At 43.8% G+C, this 25313-nt stretch overlaps 1 protein-coding gene across 1 annotated transcript; it reads left to right on the forward strand.

Moving 5' to 3' along the window:
• Positions 1–27: 27 nt before the first annotated feature.
• Positions 28–17200, forward strand: LOC141544496 (uncharacterized). Its single transcript, XM_074270758.1, has 5 exons — positions 28–294; positions 1162–1351; positions 7282–7408; positions 8611–8706; positions 14632–17200. Exons 2-5 carry the CDS (start codon positions 1319–1321, stop codon positions 16548–16550), a joined length of 2175 nt encoding a protein of 724 aa, XP_074126859.1. The 5' UTR covers positions 28–294; positions 1162–1318; the 3' UTR covers positions 16551–17200.
• The last annotated feature ends 8113 nt before the right edge of the window (positions 17201–25313 follow it).

Raw genomic sequence — 25313 nt, forward strand, 5'->3', positions numbered from 1 at the left:
GCGTCGTTCCTGGGGCCAAGGCGTTCCCTGGGAAGGAGGGCGGGACTTGCGGGCAGAGGGAGGCGGGTCCGGAGGTCCTGTCTGCGCTGTGATTGGAGGAAAGGGCCCACGCTGGGGGCCTCGGGGGCTGGGCATGGTGGCGCTCGGGAGGCGAGGAGGATCCTCCCAGAGTGGGCTGGCCCAAAGCAGGAACTCTGGGAACGGAGATCTCAGTGTCTTCTCTCCCCGTAGCGAGGTCTCTGGGCGCCTCTGGAGCCGAGGTCTGGAGCCCCTCTCCGCGGGAGCAGCTCCTCGGTAAGTCGGAGCCAGTCTCCCGGCCCCCCTGCAACCCCCGAGCCCCTAGTACCTTCTGTTGGCCGCCCGAGCCATCGTTTCTCCGCCCGCTCCTTGACCCCGCGGGCAGCTTGCTGAGCTCCGCCGGGAGCCTCCCCGCCCCCGGCCGGCTCCCGGCCGAACTCCCTGCCCCGCCCGCTTTGCCCCCACGTGCGGGGCCCCTCTTTCCCAAACTTCGCCCACAACGACCCACGAGTCCCGCTCGCAGACCCGCCTCCCTGCCCCCCTCTGCTGCCTTCTGAGCCGATCCCCGTAAGGACCCCCCCCAAGACCCCTGCTTGGCTGCAGGAGGCCCAGCTCTGCCTGCCCCCCTTACTGGGCCCGGGGCCCGCCGCCTCACGGATCCCGGGCACGTGGCGCCCGTCTCCGCTTTCCTTTGCCCCAGGACGCAGGCTGGCTGAGCCCTGGAGCGCTCTGCTGTCCCTGCCCCCCGGCCGTGGGCGCTGGGGCAGTACTTAGCTCTCAGACCTTCCCCCAGCCCGGCCTCCTGCTTCCCGGAGTCCTCAGGTCCCGCGAGGGACCGCCGCCCAGACTGGATTTGCCCTCCAGACCCATTTCCCCGACAGGCCAATCCTCCTCCTGCCCAGGCTTTCTTTCCCTTCCCTCCTAGATCGGGAAGTCCATCTGTTATCTAGATGGGGGGCGGGGCAGAGGACCCGCTGGAGGGAGAACTCTAAGCCAGGGGCCACCCATGCGGGAGCCCCCGCGCCCTCTGCCGCCTGAGCCTCTGGAGGAGGATGTGGAGCAGAGGAGGGGAGAAGGAGTAAGGGAAGGAATGAAGCCGGGAAGTCCTTTTCTTGCTCTGACCCTCAGACCCTCCCTCTGTAGGTTGGAGTCTCTACCCTGAGGACCGGGACAGGCTTTGCCACTCCTGTGGGACCTGCGGAGGTGGGGAGGGGAAAGCCCTGTCCCTCTGGGATCCTCCTCCCTCCCCAGCTCATTCTGCAGAAGACCGACCCAAGCAGGGAGCCTGCAGCCACAGGGAATGGCCCCTGAGAACCAGAGACCCGGACCCCAGGTGAGTGCAGTCCGGCCACCGTGGGAGCAGCGCCAGCCATCCGGGCCATTTCCTTGGGTGAAGCTGGCACCGCCCTCCCCATGGGTCATTTCCTTATCCAGATAGATAGAGGATGGAACTGGCCGGGACCACAGGCTCTGCTCTCTGCTTCTGCTCCTTAAAGTGCTTTGTTGGCACTCTGGGACTGCTCCCCTTTCCTGTATAAGTTGCCCTCGTTACAGCTGACTCCGAGAGCTGCCCACTTCCCCTGTTATTACACTTTGATTTGTCTTGTTCTGAGAGGGGATATTGGAGGTTCCCCGCTAGAATAGTTCGATTTTTCATTTCCTCTGTAACTCATTCAACTTCTTCCAACTTTAGATGCCGTAGGTGCATCTATATCTAGTATTGATGTGATTGCATCGTGTTTGATACCTTTCAGTTAGTCTCCTTCCTTAATTCTCAGTTAACTCTGCTTTTGTCTTTCCTTTGTCTGAGGTCATGATGGCTGCCCCTGCTTTTTTTAGGTCAGCTGAAGCATAATGGATTCTGCTCCAGCCTCTTCCCTTTACTGTGTGGATCTGTCTGCTTTCAGTGTATCTCTTGTAAATGACAGATTGCAGGATTCTGGTTTGATCCAATTTATATCTGCTTCTGGATTTCTGAATGAATTCATTCCATTCACATTCATAGTTGTGATAACTGTGTTTTCCTGTATGCTATTTCCATTTATTTGTCCCCTCCTTACCTCCTTCCCAATTCTCTTCTCACAAGTGTTTTACTGCTTATTGCTACTTTATGCAATGCACCTTCTCCCCCCTTTTATCAGTCCTCCCTCCTCCTATTATTCCTGTCCTTTTTTACTTTCTTGTAGGATAACACAGATTTCTATATCCAAATTAATGTGTATATGATTTCCTCTGAGCCAGTTTTGATGAGAGTAAAGTTTAAGCTTTTCCAGCCACCTTCCCATCTTCCCCTCCACAATAACAGCTTTTTCATGCCTTTTCTGTGGGATAGGTTACCCCCATTCAATCTCCCCCCTCCTTCTTCCAGTGCAACTTTCTTATTCATCCCTTTATTTTGTTATTTGGTATCACTCTACCAAAGTTGTCTTATATCCACATCCTGTGTTTACATAGACTCCTAATTGTTCTTATAATTGAGTTCTTAAGCTTTATAAATATCTTGCGATCTACCAAAATAGTTTAATCTTTTTGAATTTTTTATGTTTTCCTTATTTCTTTTTTTCCCTTTTTATATTTTACTTGAGTCTTTACTTTGGAGGGCAAAATTTTTTCTCAGCTGTAATCTTCTAATTAGGGATACTTGAAAGTCTTCTATTTCATTAAATATCCATTATCTCCCAAAAGTTTATATTCACTTTCCCTGCATAGGGATTATAACTTTTTTTTTTTAACCTTCCAGTATTTCATATTCTTAGCTGTAAAATCATGTGTCACCTTCACTGTTGCAGCACAATATTTGAATTGTTTCCTTTTGACTGCTTACACCACCTTTTCTTTGATCTTAAACTCTGGAATTTGGCTGTGATGTTCCTGTTAGTTTTCATGTGGGTGTCTCTTTCAGGGGGTGATCAATGGGATTCTTTCAATTTCTATTTTGCATTTTTTTTCTAATTGATTATCAGGATAGTTTTCTTTGATAATTTTTTGAAAGACTGGCAGGTAGTCCAATATATGTTAAATACATTGAAATACATGTTAGATCCAATATATGTGTATACATATTTATACAACCAGCTTGTTGTGCAAGAAAAAACAGATCAAGAAGTAAGAAAAAGAAAAACTGAGAAAGAAAACAAAAATGCAAGCAAATAATAGAGAGAGTGAGAATGCTATGTTGTGTTCCACACGGTTCCCATGGGAACTCTTTCTGGGTAGAGATGGCTCTCTTCACCACTCGCATTCTGTTGACTCTTTTTTCATGATTCTTTTGCATTACTCTCATTTCTGTTTCTAATTTTTCCTTTTTTTTTTTTTTTTTTTTTTTTTTTTTTTTTTTTTTTTTTTGCTTCTCTAATTTTCCTTTTAAAATCCTTTTTAAGCTCTTTAGAAAAAAAAATTTTTGGGGGGGTCTGAGGCCAAATTACAGTTTTCTCTGAAGCTACATATGTAACCATTTTGACGGGGTCATCTTCTAAGTTTGTCTTATGGCTTCTTGCCATCGGAGTAACTTTGTATATTCAGGTTCTTTTTTTGTTCTTTGTTTTTTTGCTAGTTTTTTCTGCCTTTTTGGTGATTTGGTGTTTTTATGTGAGAGTTGCATGTTGGTCCTGCATGACTCCCTGCTGGCTTCCACTGAGCTTCAGAATTTAGCAGCTGTTTCCCCAGAAGGGCAGGCTTCCCTTCTAGTTTGTACTGGGGCTTGGTATCAGGATGGGGCTTTGCTGCTGTGTTGCTATGGTAAGAGTCTTTCTAGTGGCTGGCCCTGAGGAGGGATCTTGTTGCTGGTCTGCCCAGGGGTGGGGCCTTGCTGTTGAGTTGCTATGGAAACCAGCAATCCCTGGAGGAGTCTTTTTGCTGCTGATGTGCCTTCAGGTGGGGCCTTGCTCCTGCCATGCTGTGGGAGCTGGTGCTGGAGGAATCAGTCCCAAAGAGGGACATTTATGAGTGTGTGTGTGTGTGTGTGTGTGTGTGTGTGTGTGTGTGTGTGTGTGTGTGTGTGTTGTAGTGGAGGTTTTTCCTTTGCTTCTTTTGCATCTAAGTCACTTCCTTTTCTAAGATTAACTTTGTCACCATCTCTGTCTGGCCGCTGATGTTGAAGCATTTTTTGTTTTTGGAGGAATTCCTCTATTTCTTCTATGTTCTCAGTTTCTTTTGCACAATCTTCTGATTGTCCTTTTTATTGTTTCTTCTGGTTTTTCCCTTTCTCTTTTGCTATTTTATTGATTATTTTCTGTTCTCTTCTTTGTAACTGAATTAGTTAAAGACTATCAATTTTAGTAGTCTTATCCAAGAATCAGCTGTTAGCTTTATCGTTTCTATGATTTAGGGGGGGGTGTTTCAGTTTATTAACTTCCCTTCCCCTTGATTTATCTCCCTATTTACCAATACCAGATGGTTTAGGTGACTGGAGCTTGATAATGTAGTCTGAGTTTGCAGGTGCTACTCCCTGTGTCTTCACTTCTTTTCATCATTTCTCTTGCTATGGGTAATCTTGTTTTTTTCCAAATGAATTTTGATGTGATTTTATTTCACTCTATAAAATATGCTTGTAATTTGCTTGATGAGGAAATTAATTCTTAATTCATATTTCATATTTGATTTTACTCAGTGCTTTATTCAGGAACCATATTCTGGATTCTCTGTGATAAACTGAAAAGAATGAGGTTTTTGAGAAAAGAAGCTCATTTGGGCAAAAGCTCAGTGTCTCTCTCTCTTAGGGGGTTCCTCAGAAATTGTCTGAGATGCTTCTGATCACCAGAATCTTGTTTTTATGAGATCTGGTATGTAGATGCTTCTAGAAAGGCAAAGTCAAATACAGAATCCCATTGGTTGATAGCCTTGTTCTTGAGGGCCAACAATGATGCATCAGCTCAAATAAGAAACGGCCAGTTTGCGGGGGTCCCAAGTTGGGCGAAGCACGGGATATCTCCAATGATTAATTGAGAATAAGATGGGTAAGTTCCTCCTCGTGTTAGGCAAGAGGCTTCTGAACCATACCACCCACACTAGCCTTGGACATGGAACTCGAGCAAAACGGGACAGAACCGTCTTTGTCAGCATTCTCGTAGCTGCACAAGTGAGCATCGTAATAACTGGTGAAGAAGTGATGAACTTTAAAGTTTTATGAGGCCTGTTATAAAAACCCATCACATCCAGTTATCGCTGTGTGGTTTTCTGTAAAATGAGCATTAGTCTATGTTATTCTTGGTTAGTAAGTGACTAAATGAATAGTACTGAATGAGTACATCCCTTAGTAATTACTATTAATTATATTAGCTAATATTATAATATAATTAATTATATTAATTATTAATTATCCCCCCTTTATGGAATCACACCGAACTGACTAATACTAATTGGAATGGAGTAGGACTCCTTAATTGAATCCTTTCTCATATTCTCAAGGTTTCAGTTCATTAACAAAAGAAAATCTCTCTTCTCAATATTCTCAGAAAATATTTCTCAGCATTTCCTTCACGGTTTGGACCCTTGAGAAGACCTTGTCCCATCTTTAGCAATTTGGACGTCTAACTCTCTTTGGCCATAAATCTCTCACAGTCAGCCACCTCACGGTGCATCTCTGACCCATCAGTTTACCAAAAGATCTTCAGACATGAGGATCCATCCTCCTGGGACGCGGGGGCTGTTTTCCTTGACGCACACCAGTGATGATTCCTCATCCCTGTGGGATCAGTGCTAGAATTTCTGTTCTTCTGTGCTTATAAAAGGAGTTGCATCTTCAATCAGGGGCCATTTATTATCAGGCTGCCTGCCTCTGTTAGGAAATGATACCTCCCTAGAACTGTTTCTGTTTACCCTTTTGTAAAATTTCCTTCCTGACAGTATAACGTTAAAAGTAAATCATTTTGGATAGTATTGTCATTTTTACTATATTGACACAACCTAACCATAAGCACTGAACATTCTTCCAGCTATTTAGGTTGTCTTCATTTCTTTAGGGTTGCTTTGTAAATGAATCTCTGTTGTGTGGCTTAGAAGGTGGATCCCCAGATAACACATGCTTTTACTTATTTGGAATGGGATTTCTCTTTCAATTATGCTTTTTGTATTTTCTTATTATTATACAGAAATGCTGTTTTGACTTTTGTAGATTCATTTTGCAACACGCAACTTTGCTTAAGCTATGAATTAGCTCATTGATATCTCCACTGATTCCCTGGGATTTTCCAAGTAAACCATGACATCATTGGCAATCAGAGATAGTTTGAGATCTCCTTTACCCATTTTTCTTCTTTAAATTACTTTCTCTTATCTTATTGCTAGTCCAGTGGGGTGAGTAGGCATCCTGGCTTCACTTCTGTATTCATTGGAACAGGTTCTAATGTAGCCCCATTTAATACAATAATTGCTTTTGGTTTTTAGATGGGTGTTTTTACGATACTGAAAAAGGTCCAACTATGCTTGTACTTTTTATTACATTATTAGTATAAACGAGTTGTACTTTTTCAGGGTCTTCTTTTGCCTCCATCCTGGAAAGTCATGTGGTGTTGTTTTGAATATGTTTCACTTATCTTCTTTGTTTTTCTAATATTATAGTGGTATAAATCACACTTGATCATAATGAATGATTTCTCAGTGAATTACCTATAATCATTTTGATAGGATTTCAATTTAAAGTTTTTGAGGCAACATTCATTAATGATATTGTTATTTAATAATGGGTAAGTAAAACTAATATAATAAAATGGTCCATTTTTTCCTAATCTATATATTCAGTGCCATTTAAACTTTAAAAAATTGTTTTACTGAGTGAGAAAAAATGATGATAAGAGTCATTTGGGAGCTCAAGAAGGTCAAAGGAGCTAAGGAAAAAGATGTAAAGGAAGATTTAACAGTACCTGCCCTTAAACTGTATCATAAGCTTAGTTAGAGCATTGTTGAAGTGTAAAATAGATACTTTCAATTACAATAATCATTTCCATATCACTTGGTACACTTGAAATCTGGAAAATCCACACAAAATTTTTTGTCCTCCTTTCAACCAAAACAGGTATCTGAATTATTATGGTATGAAAAGACAAACTCTGTTGAAGTTATAGAATACTATACAAACATTGTACATTTCTAAACTTCTTACTTCTGTTCTTCTGGTGGTAACTGGTTTCAGGAGAGCACTCTGACACTCACCAGGGTCTGGCCTTTGGGCGAACCCTTGCTGTCTCAGAAGCCTCTGGTGCAGGTAGAGCTTTGTAAGACTGAAATGTCCCTCAGCTCCATGTCCTGTGACTTTTGGTGCTTCAGGAGTCGGTGACATTCAGGGACGTGGCTGTGAACTTCACCCGGGAGGAGTGGGACCTCTTGGACCCATCTCAGAAGGAGTTGTACAAGGAGGTCATGCTAGAGAATGTCCAGAACCTGCTGTCCGTGGGTAAGTACACTTCCCCCAGTAACTCTGTGTTTTCAAAGGCCTAGCTTCCTTCCTGGTGTTCAGGGTTTGGAGCACTTATCAATTGTAAGAAGGGCTTCTGGGTCCAAGCGAACCATCCCCCTGCCTCCTGCCTTGCCTGTGATTTCCTTTGTGGCTGTTGAAGCTGCCTTCTGCAGGTTCCTGGTGGCTTCAGGTCTAAGATCCATTAGGTCCGGAAGCATCTCCGAGGTAGAGCGAGCTGGGGGCTCTTGAGTCTGGCTTTGCTACCAGAATGCTGCAGATTGCTGAAGCACCTTTCCCTGCAGCCCCTGCCCCTGGGAGGGCTCAATTTGGGGAATTTTCTTTCTGACTAGCATCAGTGTGTGTCTCGCCTCTTAGACATGTCCAGTGGGGTCAGCCTGACCTTTGTGTCCCTTCTCGTTGCCCTACAATCCCAGCACAGAGGGCGGGAAAGGCAGGGAAGGGAATAAGCACTCCCATTGGCTGCTGTTTGGCAGCTCCCACGCCAGGCGCTTTCCTTATGGTGAGATGTCACCTCGTGCCCCAAATGAGCCTCCGAGAGAGGCGACGTCCTCATCCCCACCTGGCGGCTGAGAGAAGTGAAGCAGCCAGAGGTTGGCTTGAGCAGGGGGCTGAATTTTAGGGTTAGGCTCCAGGCTCCTGGGCCCCAGCCTGGTTGGGGAACAACCTTAACCAGCAACCTCCCCGGCTAGGAAGCCCCTGGGGGGGTCAGCACTCACAGGCTGGCCAAGAGCCCCCTGGAGCAGCGGGGGGTTGCCGAGTCCTCCAGCGGAAGGCTCTCCCCCAAAAGGCAAAAACCCTCTGGATGAGCAGGACGTGGGTTCGTGCGGCTGTTGGGGGTGAGGAGCAGGACAGGGGACACCCCAACGGGAGATCCCTCAGGGTCTCTGCTGCTTAAGGTGGGCACAGTGACCCTTTTAGCCCGCTTTGGGGTTGGGAATTGGTGCCGGAATGGAGCATGGCGGGGTGGGGGGAAGGAATTTGGGCTGTTCCTCAGAACAGGTTGTACAGCTTCGGGTTACTTGTCTGACAAACACTAGTGGATAAGCACAGACTCCAAGGTGCGAAGGTACTCGAGGGATTGTCAGCATGGAGCAGCTCTGGACCCCCTCCCTTTCCCTGAGGAGAACTAGCTTACAAGTTTCTCTCCATCCTCATCCCTAACTGATTTCCCTTTCCAGGGCTTCCAGTCCCCAGAGAAGAGGTGATCTCTTATTTGGAGCAAAGGGAAGCACCCTGGATGCTGGAGCAAGAAGACCTGAGGACCCGCTGTGCAGGTGAGTGACGTGAAAGCAGGGGTATTTAGAGTGTGCTTCCGGGGGCTCCTGAGTGTCCTGCTGGATGAAGCAAGTACCAGATTCAGGGACAGGAAGCGCTGCCTTGGAATCCCTTTTCAGGCATTTTTATCAGTGGCTTGCCGAGCCACTGCCTGAACCATGGAGTCCCATTTCCTCCGTCTGTAAAATGAGGTAGTTGGACGGTGTGGCCTTTCAGCCCCCTTCTAGGGACAAGCTAAACAGCTTTGAAATGGAAGCAAGACATTGTACAATATCTCATGGGGATGAATGGATCGACTGAGGATGTTTGGAGGATTAGAAAGGAAGTATCTTATTTGTAGTAATGGGAAGAGTCACAAATGTGGGAGAGGGTAAAAATGGGGGGAAAATGGGAATACTAGAGGGAAGAATATGCTGAGGTAAATGAAGAGAGAGAAGGGGAGGATTTACATGCATAAAAGGCTTTGCGTTAGCAAGCAGAACGATGACTTTTTCGTCTAATACCGAGAGAAAAATAGAGAAAGAAGGCATCTGATCTATGTGGGGTGAGAGAAGGAGAGGGTTTTTGGTTAACGTCCAGCTTTTTCTGTGAAACAGGAGGCCAAATTCTCAGGTGAGAACATAGGAATGATGGGATTGAGGAGGATTGGAAAGCTGCTATGTTGAATGGCCAAGGGAGATAGCAAAGGATTGCTTTGTCACGGAGAGGACCCAGCTGAGATCATGAACCTGAGTCTGTACGGGACCCAGGCAACCTGTTTTTATGCTTTTCTCTCTCATTCAGCAGCACATGAATAGGAGTGAAGGGTGCTCTTATACTTGGAGGTGATTCAAGGCTAAGCTTTGCACAAATCATCAATCCAAGGCCCTTTCATAGACATGTAGGTGCCGGCCCCCTCAGTGGAGGCAGATGGATGAGTGAAACTCTCAGGCGTCCCAGAGTAGGGGAACATGCAGGGTCCTCGAAGGAAACTTACGTGAAGCCCTGAACATGCAGAGAAAGGTAAAAGGAGCTCCCAATCTAGTGTACGAACATGGAGATGGTTTGAAAAAATGTTAGGATTACCAGGTGAGAACTCAGGTTGTCTGGACAATTATAAGGTGAGAACTCAGGTTGACTTGACAGCTCTCTGGCTCAGACCTTTGGTTCAGGCCTTTAAAGGGAATTTACACCTTAGGAATTCTTACACCTTAGGAGGAGCAAGTTCATTGGTGGAAGTATTTCTCCATGCCCCATTGAGTCCTTACACGCCCATTCTCTGGGAGGATAAAAGAAGGGCAGCATTGGGTCTGGGAGAATCGACTCTGGGATACAGTTGTGACACCAGGCAGGCTGAAAGGAGACCAGTCTGATTTGAGAAAGGACAAGAGCTGGAGGAGATTCAGAGCTCCCAAGAAACCTGCACACAGAGGAAAAGATTTTACAGACCTCCTCCCAGAGAAGGGTTATAATTGAGCAGACTACCAGACCCTCACAATTCAAGAACATTACATATTGGCGTCCACAGCGTGGGGCAAGGACTTTTGCTTATCCTGACAAGGACTTATTCTGAGCCCTTCAGAGGAGCTAGCCCAGACCAACTCAGGTTGTCTGGACAGTGACAAGGTGAGAACTCACCTGGTAATCCTAACAGAAAAAAGCACGAACTCCCTCATGACTGGTCTAACCAGAATATTGAGAAAAGGCTCCCACGGCGATTCATTTTTTGCTTCTTAGCTCCCTAGTCTAGTCCATAAAATGAATTGCTGTGGCCGTAGAAAAGACTTGTTTTTCTACAGGCTCATGACAAGTAGCAAGTGAAATGATAAATACTTGACGGTCAAGTCCACATATTACTTTGGTTTGTTTGGGGTTCGGTTTGGTTTTGACAATGTTTATATTGAAAACCGTCTTTGTGGGGAGAGAACTTCTTCAGACATGATTGCTGCCTTTTTTCCTACCTGCAGCAAATTGGATTTTGTGATTGTTGTCCTTTGTTTTGGGAGAGTACCATGCTATGACATGGAAGTGAGCTGGATCGAAGCGAGGGAGGGCTGGGTAAGATCCCCTCTCCTCTGAAACCATCCAGATCCAGGGGCCAGATAGAGGTCAGCACAACCGAAGAACCAATGGGGGACCTTGGCCCTGAAAACCAAAGTGTGATTACCCTAAAAGAAAATGCTTGGGTTAGCTCATTTAAACCAGAGGGTCCCCTGTTTGGCTCAGGCCATCGGGGGGGCCTGGAATGACAGCAGATGTGTGCATTTCAGTCACTTTAATCTGGTTTCCAGATGGAAAGAACCCATTAGTTATGAACCCTAATCCTGAGCAGCATTGCCAGCTACCTCATAAGCAAAACCTGGAGAGCTTTAGGCAATGATACGTGACTGTGTGACTGTTCTCAAAGGTTTCTACAAGTCTCGTGACCAGGGTAACAGGAAGCAGTTGGAAAGTTCCAAAAGGCTTTTGGAGACTCATCTCATAGCCTTAGCTAATAATAATGTCTAAGAATTAAAGCAACATAGAACCAACATTGTGGCAATATTAACAGGAGACTGGAACTCTCGATGAGAGACTTCGGGCTCCTTTCCTGACCCCAAGAGCAGCTGCAACAGTTTGGCTGTGGTTCAAGGAGAGCATTTCCAGAAGAACAGGGCAGGAGTACCACAGACCCTCCTGAACACCTCCAAAGGGTGGAGCTGAAGAGCGTTTTCCTGTCATTTAATTAGCCCCCATAGTTGGAGGGGCTGCAGATCGAGAGTGTAGTTTAAGTAGAAGGCAGAAAAAGGACTTAGATAAGAGTCTGACTCTGCCAGGCAACTTGTAAAGTGCTTTAAAGAGCCAGATCTCCTCCGAGTCTCACAATAGTATGGAAGGTCAGTGCTATTAGTGTGTCCACTTTGCAGTTCAGAAATCTAAAAAAGGCAAAAGTTAAGTGACTCGCTCCAGACCTCCCTGCTAGGAAGAAGGGTTTGAGGCTGGACTGTAATGTTCTCTGTTTTGGTTTTCTTGGGGTCTCTGGGAGCAGCCTTTGTTTCAGTTCAGTCATCACCACATGAGTGCAGCCAGGTGTTAAAATCCAGATCGTTTATTTTTTCCTTCAAAGTCTTGTCTCCTTCCTGGGGCCCGCTTAGCTTTCTTAGAGGCCTCTCTCTCTCCTTGGTTCCAAGAACTTGAGCTCTTGCCTCCTTCTGCCCTCTGAATCTTTCTGAATAAATCCTGGCTAAGGCTCCTAGCTTATATGCCCCACACTGAGTAAAAACCAATCATTATATCATATCACTAGGAAACCATTATTCGTTGTAGGATTAAATCACTGCTAAACTAGATTTAACCATTGTCTCCTCAATTCCACTTAGTACCTTGTAAGCATCCTTTGTTTCAAGTTCAGAGTTCTGGCCCCTAACCCTGGACATTAACTTCATCCTTCCTGACCCGGGGTCCTCTGGGCCATCAGCTGCCTCTCCACTTTCACAGATGCTGGGAACACATTTCTTTCCTCCATATTTCTTCGAACTCTTTCACGATCTTTTAGATTCTTCCCAAAGAGCCTTTGGAGCTGGAATTCGTGTTCCTCTTTGATGCTTCCCATGCAGGCTTTTCTTTACTGTTCTCTTCTGGCTTCCTTCCTGTCTCCATAGTGGCTCTCTGTGGTCAGAGCTCTTTTTGCTGTTTCACTCATTTTTAAAAGCCGGGGTCTGCTCCTGGGGCACAGGGAAGATCGTCCCGAGCTTCCTCTAGTGGGTAAAACTGGTTTCTCACTGATGGCACTGGGGCTAGTGCTGTGAGCTTCTCCCACTGCGCTGGGTGGGCATTCTGGTCCTTATGGCCTTCTGTAGTCCTGGAGGTCTCAAGCCAGGGTGCTAATCCTCTGGCCTTCTGAATCAGGACAGAGCAGCCAAGCTGCTTTATGTATTTCCATTCCCTGCACCTGGCCTCTCTGCCCTGGACCCTAACCTCCCTTGGCCACTGGGGACAGACCTTTCCTGAAGTCCTGGCAAGGTAGCTTATGCTGGAAAAGGATCACACTCCAAAGTCTGTTTAGAGCTTGATCTAGTGCTGATTTCTGACGGAAGCCAGGAAGAGCTCGGGCCACCGTGTCTGCTCTCGCCACCTGGGTTCCACCCCACGAGTGTCAGAACTTCTGATATGCACTTTGAGCAAACTGACGATAAGCAGTTCAAGTCTGCCCTGGGGATTCACGGCTCAGCGCGGGTAAACTGGGCCCAAAGTAATGGTCATGAGTGTCAGCAGCCGACGAGCTGGTTCCACGGCTTTGGTACATTCCTTCATGGAGGTTCATTTCCTGACGTCCAAGATTTCAAGCAAGTCACTTTACATTCTACTGATTGATGAATCTGTGTTGCCAGTCCATTCCTTTAAGAAGCTGCCGAGGAGACCAATAGCAACAATAGTGGAGGATGGGCTCCAATCAGAAAATGCCTAGCACTGCAAGGAATGCTACTTTAAGAGCCGTTTTGGTAGGAAGGTCCATGAGGGTTGCATTGGGGCCTCTACTGGACATCTCCAGCGTCCTAGAATCTTCCGTCTCTCTTCTGAGAATGGAAACCCAATTAGATCTTCCCTGATGGTTATGGTCTTAATGAGATGCAATCAGAAGGTAACCCAGGACCCAGAGGGCTTCTCTGGTTAGAGACACACAGCCAGGGAGAGTCTTTGCATGAATGTTCAATCCTTCTGGAAGTTTGGAAACCATTTGATGTCATGGTGAGGAAATGAAGCAGCCAAAGTTTGATATAGTGACTGCTTGATCCCCCAAAGCAGTGAATTCCTGATCAACAGTTCAGAATCTCTGCAGAAAGAAGCCTATGATGGTTGAAATATTTTCCCAGGGGAAAATATCTTTGTGGCAAAACTGGGCCATTATTTCCTGCTTAAAATGCCAAGTCCCTTGGTCCTCTGTTTAGAACCTCAAAGGCCTTTGTGAACCCCTAAATGGGAAGGGCTGCAAGAGGACTAAAACTAAAGCTTGCTGTTCACTTTCCTAGTAGAGGACAGTGGACTCAAATTCCCATATGAGACATTTTCAAACATGGAAAATGCATTTTTAAGTTTATTACAAAAAAAATGTCTTTTTATTTTAGTTTGCAGAGGCATTTAAAGATTTTTTTTTTTCAAAAGAAATAATGCAATGCCTATCTCAAAAAAGCATTGACTTTTTTGCCTCAGGTAAATACAAAAAAAAGAGTGTCAGCATTCATCATGTGATCTCATACTATAGCAAAACAAATGAAAGCAATCACCAGAGAAACTACATTATGCTTAGAACCATAATAGAACAAAAAATAATAAGAATATTTAGTATATGTATATCAGCTGGCATAATGTTTGTGAAGAATGGATTGTGGGTACAGACTATGAAAATGAAGAAGCAAGATTGAAAGCAGATACGATCCGGCACTGTCCACAAGGGGTTAAGGATTCCCTTTTGAGAATCTGCCTACATGCAAAATATCCTATGTAATGTAGTGTTGTACAGTTGTACTAGAAAGTATATAACCTTGTTTACTAAAGCTCATATTTTTGATATATTATAATAAAGGAAGATATTTCCAGTGTCAAAAAAAAAAAGTGGATACAATTTATCTTGTACTGTGGAAAGAGCATGCCCAGTCACTGGGTTTCATTTCTGGTTTTAGCCATTGGATTTTGGTCAAAGACACTCAGCCATTCTGTGTGAATGTGATGACAAATGCTGGTGTGTTAGGAGGATCCCAGGTGAAACTCTTTGTAAATAAAATCATCCTTTAGATGTGAATTGAATTTTCAAATGATTGATTTGCTTATTAAAATTCAAAGATTCTCTTAGTTCAGGGGAATAGAAGGTAAACCAGTTTACATTTTGCTAATGGAAGGAAAGGGATATACTTACATATGTGTGTATATGTGACTGTGTATGTATGTTTTTTGTTTTGTTTTTTCAGAAACAGAGATCAAACTTGAAATGAAAGAAGCTACTGCAGAACTATGCCTTTCTCTGGAAGAAACTCACAAGCATAAATTCATTAGTGATGGTTCTTATGACTTCACTTGGAGAGAAATCTATGATCAGAATATCCATGTTGGGGAGAAACCTTATGAATGTAATCATTATGTTAAAACCTTCAGTCAACAGTCATGCCTCATTTATCATCAGAAAATTCATACTGGAGAAAAGCCACATGAATGTCATGAATGTGGCAAAGCTTTTAGTGAACACTCATCCCTGATAATACACCAGAGAAGCCACACTGGAAAGAAATCTTATGAATGTGATCAATGTGGAAAGACTTTCAGATTTAGGAATGATATTGCTGTACATCAGAGAATCCACACTGGAGAGAAACCTTACAAATGTGACCAATGTGGAAAGACTTTTACACAGAAGGGTGGTCTCACTCTACATCAGAGAACCCACACTGGAGAGAAACGTTATGAGTGCAATCAATGTGGAAAGACTTTCAGATGTAGCTCCAGTCTTCCTGTACATCAGAGAATTCACACTGGAGAGAAACTTTATGAATGTAACCAATGTGGAAAGGCGTTTACACAGAAGGGTGGTCTCACTGTACATCAGAGAACCCACACTGGAGAGAAACGTTATAAATGCAATCAATGTGGAAAGACTTTCAGATACAGCTCCAGTCTTCCTGTACATCAGAGAGTCCACACTGGGGAGAAACCCTATGAATGTAATCGATGTGGAAAGGGTTTCAGATCCAGCTCCAGCCTTACTCAACATTGGCGAATCCATACTGGGGAGAAACCTTATGAATGCAATCAGTGTGGAAAGGCTTTCATAAAAAGGGCCAGTCTTACTTTACATGGCAGAGTCCACACTGGAGAGAAACCTTATGAATGTAATCAATGCGGAAAGACTTTTGGATGCAGTACTAGGCTAGTTCTACATCAGAGAATCCACACTGGTGAGAAGCCTTATGAATGTAACCAATGTGGAAAGGCTTTTTCACAAAGAGCCAGTCTTGCTTTACATGAGAGAATTCACACAGGAGAGAAACCTTATAAATGTTATTACTGTGGCAAGGGTTTCAGATCCAGCACCAATCTTGCTGTCCATCAGAGAATCCACACGGGAGAGAAACCGTATCAATGTAATCAATGTGGAAAGACATTTACAGAGAGGAGCAGTTTTACTGTACATCAGAGAACCCACACTAAAGAGAAACCTTATAAATGTGATCAGTGTGGAAAGGCTTTCACACAAAGGGCCAGCCTTGATCATCATCAGAGAATCCACACTGGAGAGAAACCTTATGAATGCAATCAATGTGAAAAGATTTTCAGATATAGCTCTAGTCTTATTGTACACCAGAGAATCCACACTGGAGAAAAACGTTATGAATGTAACCAATGTGGGAAAACCTTTACAGAGAGGAGCAGTTTTATTGCACATCAGAGAACTCACACTGGAGAGAAACCTTTTGCATGTAATCAGTGCGGGAAGACATTCAGAACCAGATCTGGTCTTGCTGTACATCAGAGAAACCACACTGGGGAAAAACCTTACAAATGTAATCAGTGTGGAAAGGCTTATCCACAGAGGGCCAGTCTTGATCATCATCGGAGAATCCACACTGGAGAAAAACCTTATGAATGCAATCAGTGTGGAAAGACTTTCACTTGCCGCTCCAGTCTTACTGTACATCAGAGAATCCACACTGGAGAGAAACCTTATAAGTGTAATCAATGTGGAAAGACTTTTAGATGCCGTTCCAGTCTTCCTATACATCAAAGAATCCACAATGGAGAGAAACCTTATGAATGCAAGCAATGTAGAAAGACTTTCACCCAGAGGGCTGGTCTTACTGTACATCAGAGAATTCACTCTGGCAAGAAACCTTAAGAGTACAATCATATAGAAAAATTTTCCTAAAGACAGAATCTTGATGAACATTAGAGAACCCACACTGGAGAGAAAATTTAAGAATATAATCAGTGTGGAAATTTTTTCAAATACACCTCCAATTTTCCTGTACTTTGGAGAATTCACACTGGAGAGAAATCTTATAAATGTAACCAGTGTAGAATGGCTGTGTCTCAGAGGGCTGGTCTTGAGTACACCAGAGAATTCACACTGGAAAGAAATATTAGGAATGTAATCAATGTGAAAAGACTTTCAAATGCAGCCCCAGTCTTCCTATACATTGAAGAATCCCCACAGGAGAGAAGTCTTATGGATGTAATCAATATAAAATGGCTTTGTCCCAGAGAATCCACACTACAGAGAAACTTTGGGAATGTAATCAATGTAGCCAAGCTTCAGGAAAAAGCCAGCCCTTATTCCCCCTTAAGGGATTCACACGTGATAGAAATCTTTTTTTAAATAGTATTTTATTTTTTCCAATTATATGTAGAGACAATTTTTAATATTCACTTTTAACAAAATTTTGATTTGGCTACATATATACAATCATGTGAAACATTTCCATATATGTTGTGAAAGAAGAAGCAGACCAAAGGAAAAACACACAAAATAAAGTGAAAATAGCTTGCTCTGGAGTCCCTCAATTCTTTTTTTTTTTTTTTTTTTTGCTGAGGCAATTGGGGTTAAGTGACTTGCCCAGGGTCACACAGCCAGGAAAAGTGTTAAGTGTCTGAGACCAGATTTGAACTTAGGTCCTCCTGACTTCAAGGCTGGTGCTCTATCCATTGCGCCACCTAGCTGCCCCCTCTCAATTCTTTTCCTGCAGGTAGATAACATGTTCCACCATGAGTCCTTCGAAATTGCCTTAGTTCATTGTCAGGCTGAGAAGAGCTCAATCATCCCATGTTGTTGAGAATGAGTGGCAGCTCAAAAGTGCACATTTAGGGTCCAATAAAGTGTCTTCAAGGAGGAAGTTGCAAAGGAACCTGTAAGTGGGGAAACTTGAGGGGGGTGGAGATAGGGAATGGAGTGATTGAGGTGCCAAATGTGAAGCTGGCAGGAGTGGAATCGAACTTGTCAACAGAGGGAGTTTATGAGAGTGGAGGAAACAGGAATTGTTTTTGAGATGAATCAAGTGGGAACAGTAAACTTTTATTCAGTGCCTACTATATATTAGGTATAGGACTTAGGCTAGTAGAAAGGGGCAGAGGACAATTCCTGCCCTTAAGAAGCTCCTGGCCTAAATGGGTGAGGGAGGGAAGAGAGCCACACAACAAGCAAACAAATATGTGTAAACAAGCTCTGTGGGATAACTAAGATGGTAAAAGGTAGGGAGGCACCCCAATTGCCCAGCATTGGTTGGGAAAGGCTTCCTATAACAGATGAGGTTTTTGACTGGGACATGGACCGAGAAAAGAGAGGATTCTAGTCCCCGGTACAGCCAGAGAGCATGATCTGAGCTGACAGGTGACTGCCTACATCCTCAAATCCGTGGGTGGGGGGCAAGAAGGAAGGGAGAGGGCTGGACAAGTAGCCATGTCTAAGCCATGCTGGGCTTTGAATAAAGGAAGATTTTGAATTTGATCCTGGAGGGATTTGGGGAACCACTGGAATGTGCTGAGTAGGGGAGTGATGGGGCAGACCAGCGCCTGGGGGAAATCACTTTGTTGTCCACATGGAGGAGTGAGGGGAGTATTGAGGCAGAGCACCCCAGCTGGACATCCAAATCAAGGTATCTGAAAGCAGAGGAGCTCTTAAAATAAATGGAGGAGGGGGCAACTGGGGGAATGCCACAAGTACCTGGCCTGCAGTCAGGAAGATTCATCTACCTGAGCTGGAATCTGGCTTCAGAAACTTCCTAGCTGTGTAACCATGGAAAGTCTGTTCACCCTGTCTGCCTCAGTTTCCTCATCTGAAAAATGGCAAATCCCTTGAGTATCTGCCAAGAAAACATCCAGTGGGACTAACAGGACTGAAAGGACTGAAGGAGAATGACTGGGTGGTTTAGTCAATAAACATTGATTAAGCCCAACTCCCTCATCCCATATTAAGCTTTAGCTCCCTACTTAAATGACCTGCTGGCCACACTCCCCACCCAATGACCCCTTCACAAGAAGGTCCTGGGTTACAACTTCTCTTCAGAGACACTTAACAAATTCCCTGATTTCAGGAATCAGATCAGGCCATCCTAACAACTCAACAGCTCTTACAATCTCCCCCCCAAACTCCTCCAGCCTGAAGCCACCCCCTCTTTTGGTTTAGGCAGAAATATTCTGTGTCCTTTCAGTCCCTTAGAGTCCATATCAGGGCAGCTAAATTCCTTCCTGATAAAGTCAGCAAACTTCCCAAGAGAAGTTGGATTCTTGTGCTCCTGTGTCACCCGGAGCATTTACCATGTGCCATGCCATTGGAGGTGGTCTGGCCACCAAAAATAATTGTATTTGATGGGGAGATCCAGCTTAAGCTGGTTGGCAAGACTGAAGTTAAACTGGTTGGTAAGAACAGGTTCCAGGATCATAGAGTCACTCTCTCCCTCTTCTTTCCTCTTCTTTCCTTCCTTCCTTCCTTCCTTCCTTTCTTCCTTCCTTTCTTTCTTCCTTCCTTCCTTCCTTCCTTCCTTCCTTCCTTCCTTCCTTCCTTCCTTCCTTCCTTCCTTCCTTCCTTCCTTCCTTCCTTCCTTCCTTCCTTCCTTCCTTCCTTCCTTCCTTCCTTCCTTCCTTCCTTCCTTCCCTCCCTCCCTTCCTGTATTTTGTTTTTCCAATTACATTTAAAGATAGTCTTCAACATTCATTTTTGTAAGATTTCAGTTACAATATTTTTCTTCCTCCTTTACCTTCTCCCTTCCCAGAAAGAAAAATCAAACACAAGGGCAGGACCGGAAAAAAAGGAAACAAACAAAAAAGGTGAAAATGGTATGCTTCGGACCAAACTCAGTCTTCATCTTCACTCTCTGGTACAGATGGCATTTTCTATCCCAGATCTACTGGAATTGTCTGGAATCACTCATAATTCTGAGAAGAGCCAGTTGTGTGAATAATCACTCAGTCTTGTTATTACTGTATACAGTATTTCAGTTTTACTCATTTCACTCTCAGCATCAACTTAAATATGTCTTTCCAGGCCCCTCTAAAATCAGCTTGATCATCATTGCTTACAGAACAGCAATATTCCATTACATTCATATACTAGAGTTGATTAAGCCATTGTCCCAACTGATGGGCATCTACTCAGTTTCCAGTTCCTTGTCACTACAAAAAGAGCTGTTATAAACTTTTTTGCATATGTGGGTCCTTCCCCCTCTTTTATGATCTCTATGGGATACAGACCCAGTAGTGACATTGCTGGATCAAAGAGTATGAATAGTTTTATAGCCCTTAGAGCATAGTTCCAGATTGCTCTCCAGAATGGTAGGGTTGGTTCACAACTTCACCAACAAGGCATCAGTGTTCCAGTTTTCCCACATCTCCAATATTTATTATGACCTTTTCCCATCATCTTGCCCAATTTGATAGATGTGAGGTAGTACCTCAGAGTTGTTTATATCTGCATTTCTCTAATCAATATTGATTTGGAACATTTTTTTATTATATATATATATATATTTTATAATATTATCCCTTGTTTTCATTTTTCCAAATTATCCCCCCCTCCCTCTATTCCCTCCCCCCGATGACAGGCAATCCCATACATTTTACTTGTGTTACAATATAGTCTAGATACAATACATGTGTGTGAATATCATTTTCTTGTTGCACAATAAACTTTAGATTCCGAAGGTACATGTAACCTGGGCAGACAGATATTAGTGCTAACAATTTACATTCACTTCCCAGTGTTTCTTCTCTGGGTGTAGCTACCTCTGTCCATCATTGATCAACTGGAAGTGAGTTGGATCTTCTTTATGTTGAAGATTTCCGGGAAAACTGCCATCTGCCATACTTCCGGCTTCTGGGAAAATTCCAGGACATCGGTTTGTTATCCATTAAAGAATAACAGATCTGGTATATTTCAACAGGCTATCTTGTCCATTCTTGCCTGTCTTTGTGCAATCAATGAAAGTCTTATTTCCCTAAAAAGTGCTCCTGGGAGCCAAAGAGTCTGCTATCTCTGGTTCACTAACAATGTCCTCAAGAGGGAGATGGGTCCCATAAATTAATCAAGTATTCTTTAACGACATAGAAGGATGGTTGCTAGGCCCAAGTGGCTGCTAGCCCACTTTCCTTGATGTAAGCAGTCATATTGTATCCACCCTCATGATGCTGTCTACCTTATAACCAACCACATTGTTCTCCCCATCTACTGAGCTCTGTTCTTTGTTCTATAGGAATAATGTGAAGGCTAGTAAGCCCTCCCTTGAAGTTTTTGGTCATTGAGACAGGCCACTGACCCAATTCATTGGTTACTGCTAGTCTAACTAATAAATTGATCATACTGAAAGCCTTGTCTCTCAGCTTACCTTAATTTTCAGACACATAGCACTAGCAAGAGCTTTCCCCTAAATTAGCTCCAATGTCAAGCTTGTTTAATAAGATATTTGTTGTTGTTCAAGTCCATCCAAATTTTCATGACCTCATGGCCCATAGCATTCCTGGACCTTCTATCCTCCACTCTCTCTCAAAGTCTATCCCTGAACATGTTCATTGTTTCTATGACATTATCCATCTCATCCTCTGCTTTTCTCTTTTCATTTTGAATCCTGTCTTCTCATTATGTAGCCACAATATTTCAGTATTTGGCCTTCCAAATGGTAGTAAATTAAATTGAATTAAAATTTTAAAATACTGACTAATTTGATCTTCTTGCTGTCCAATCTTAAAAATCTTCTCCAGTATCACAATTCAAAGGCACCGATTCTGTGATACTCAACTTTCCTTTCAATTCAACTCTTAGAGACATATATTGGTACTGGAAAAAACTATAGTTTTGACTACATGGACTTTTGCCAGGAAGCTGATGTCTCTGTTTTTTAGTGTGCTGTCCAGGATTGTCCATTTGAATCCCATTTCTGTGGGGATTCAAATTATCCCACCTACAATAAGAGAGACCAAGATGGAGGTCTGAGCCAATAGCACTTTATTAAAGGGTCCACGATTCCCTTTGATGAAGCAGACCTCAGATCTTCCTCGTTATCTAAGATGCTTCCTCCTTCCACGGCCCTATTTTTATAAGGCTAGATGTCCAGTCATTCTGGAAGGCTTCCATTGATTGATATGTGATGCATAAGCTAAAATAAGTGAAATAATGTATCAACAAGGTCACAAATTGAGTAAAGTAAGAAATATCTCCACACAAGATTGACAGGCTTCTCCTTAGTTTGCGCAAGGAAATGGTACAAGCTGTTGGAGTCCAGCTCCAGTAAATCCTGAGAGTGTAAATCTATACGGAATATTCCATAAACCAGGTGGAGAAATATGCAATTTTTCCTTTATGAATCTTAAGTGCCAGAGTTGCTATACTCTTTAAGCTAGTATTGCATTAACACCAGCTACCTCCGGGTGGCACTATGTCCATTCCAGGGTTAATGTATAGACCAGACTTGGACATTTCAGTTCCATCTTAACTGGCAATAACAGGCTGTCTATCGTAACAGGGTCATAAATAACAGCAACTATTAATAACAAAGTATTTGTCAAAACAGTCGTAAATAGCAGAAACTATCAGTAACAAGGTATTTGTCAAAACAGCTGTAAATAGCATAGTTGTGATGCCTTGTTTTTGTCACATTCGTTCTCCATTAAGATTATCCTGAATTTATCTCAGGTATGTCTTTCATTTATTCTTAAGGGAGGTGGTGAGCCAATGCTTTGAACTGTTCAACCTTGCAGAGACCGGGTCTCAAGTAATACTTGGACTGGGCTCTTCTTGTACATGGACTTATTCAGTACTGGCCCTCTACAACAAGCTATCACAGGCAGTGACCTCAGCAGTCATAAAATGGTCGCCTGCTCCTATTGGATAAGGGATTGGTCTGGAAATCCAATATTATTGGGGGGGACTTTCCATGTACTTGTCATCTCTGCCATGCCAGGCTTGGTCACCATGACAAGGCAAAGTGAAAGTGGAGGGCCTTTAGTTAACTATCTGTAATTAAGCACCTGAACTTAGAATTCGCAGCACATAGATCTTATATGCTTATATACAGAACTTTGATATGATGCTATTAAATTGATTAATACCGATTGGCATAGCGCAGGAGTCCAAATGAATCACCTCTCACATTTCCTTCCAAGGATCAAGTCATTTCAGAGTTGCTGCAGTGATCTTTGAGCCCAAGAATATAAAACCTCAAACTGCTTTCATGCTTTGTCCATCTACTTTCCAGGAAGTGATGGGACCAGTTGCCTAAATTTTAGGGTTTTTTTAAAATGTAAAACTTCAAGCCAGCTTTTATACTTTTTTCTTTCACCCTCATCAAGAGGCTTCTTAATTCCTCTTCATTTTCTGGCATTAGATTGGTATCATCTCCATATCTAAGGTTGTAAATACTTCTGGGAACCTTCCTTTGGGTTTTTGATGCTACCATTCTGACACTTTGTGGAATGTACTCTGAACACAAGTTAAACAAATAAGGTCACAATACAGAGCCTTGATGTACTCTTTGTTCAATCCTAAACCTATTATTGGTTCCGTGTTTGGTTCTGACTGTTGCTTCTTGACCTGTATGCAGGTTCCTTAGGAGACAGGTACTGAGCTGACACCCCTATCTTTTTGAGGACTTGACACATTATAGCCAAAGATTTTGATGTTTGGTTTGGTTTTACTTTTGCTTTCTTCCTAATCCAGTGAATTTTGTCAATTTATCTCCAGTTGCTCTCCTCTTCCAAAATCAGCCTGCACTTCTGGTAATTCTCAGTTCACATATTGCTGCAGTCACACTGGTAGACTCTTAAGCAGATCGTGGCGGCAGGTAAAATCGGTTGTGGGTTAGTAATCAAACATTCTTTGGTTGTTTGCCCTTCTTTACGATCGCGACATAAACTGATCTTTTCAAATCCAGGGGCCACACTCTGGTTTTCTGAATTGCCGACACAGTAAGTGCAGCACTTAAACAATATCATCTTTTAGAATTTTAAAACTCAGCTGGAATTCTATTACATTCCCTCCCCAAGATCAAAGTAAAAGAATATGTAGCATTGCTGGGGCAGCCAGGTGACGGACAGGGAATAAAACATCGGGTCTAGAGTCAGGAAGCCAGGAGTTTAAATCGGGCCTCAGGCGCTTACTAGCTGAGTGCTCCAGGCAAATCATTTCCCTCCGTTTGCCTCAGTTTCCTCATCTATAAAATGAGCCAGAGAAGGAAATGGCAAACTCTGCCAGTATCTTTGGCAATTAAACCCAAATGGGGTCAAGCAGAGTTGAACAGAGAGGAGCCAAGATGGGAAAGAAAAAACAACGACTCACCTGAACCCTCACTGAAACTCCTCCCGGCACCTTTAATGCCACAAGACAGTCTGTAGAGCAGCAGAACTCGCAAGAGGAGAAGCCAAATAATTTTCCAGCCCAAGACAACTTAGAAGGTCAACAGGAAAGGTCTGTCACAGCAGGGTCAGGGTGGAGCCCCACTCCAGCTTAGCCCCAGCCTCAGCAAACTGGGAGAAAGTCTTGGGAGCCACTGGCTCAGGAGTGGTAGTGAGGGGATCCTTACTAGCCAGGTGAACATTGTTAGAGAGAGCCTGAATTACTGGAAACAATCTGGAAGCCAATCTACTCCCGAAGGCAAGCAGGAAGGCGCAAGGATAGGATTATGGTTGCATCTTTTTATCCTAAGTAGGCTTTTTACTGCAGTAGCCACATGTGCAAGAATGTCATGGGATCAATGGGGAGAGGGCAGAAAGGAAGACATGAGAAGACTGGAAATGTAGGTGATGTCTAAGAGTTTGGAAAGAAGGGGGATTGTCCAGGGCCACATAGCTAGGAAGTGGTAAGTTTCTGAGGGCAAATTGGGGATTTTGTATTTGATCCTGGAAGTGATAGAGAACACTTGAACTTATTGGGGAAAGAAGAGACGTGGGCAGACCAGCACCCTGGGGAAATCACTTTGCCAAATGGGGGATGCATTGGAGCAGAGCGGAGAGAACCCACCAGGAGATGATTGCAATAACACAAAGGTGAGGCGATGAGGGCCTGTAGAATAACAGAGAGAAAGGAGTGTGTTTGGGAGATGTTGCCCAGATTGGATAAGGGCGGGGGAGAGAGAAACTGAGAAATAGGAGTTGGGGAGGACATCTAAGTTGTGAACCTGGGAGCATGCTATTGCTCTCGACAGGAATAGGGAAGGTGGGAGAAAATGAGGGAATTTTCGGACGTAACTACTAGCTATCCAGTTTGAGGTGTTGGAAACAAAATCAGTAGGGAAAGGAGAGCTGATTGAAATTGCCTCCAATAAATAAAGAGAGAGAGACCCTGGGCAGAATGATAGGACCACAAACAACTTCCTCTTCTAGGTTAAAGCATGTACATGAATGGTATCCTTTTGTTCCTTTTGGGAGTGTTGGGCAGAGCAGAACAGAGTCATTATTTTTTCATCACTCCCAGCACATACTCTGGACTAAGGGACTGGGATGCAAAGGGGAAAAAGGACAAACAATCCCTACCCTGAAGGTACCGACTATCTAACAAAGGAATATGACATGCAAAAGGAAGCTAGAAAGGGAAGTGGGGGGAAAGTACCCAATTCAGACGCCTACTGGAGAAGTAAATCCACCAGATCTCGAAGAAAGGAAGCCAGGTGAGAGATGGGAT

This window comes from Sminthopsis crassicaudata, chromosome 5 (genome assembly GCF_048593235.1).
Source record: "Sminthopsis crassicaudata isolate SCR6 chromosome 5, ASM4859323v1, whole genome shotgun sequence".
Taxonomy (NCBI): Eukaryota; Metazoa; Chordata; class Mammalia; order Dasyuromorphia; family Dasyuridae; genus Sminthopsis; species Sminthopsis crassicaudata.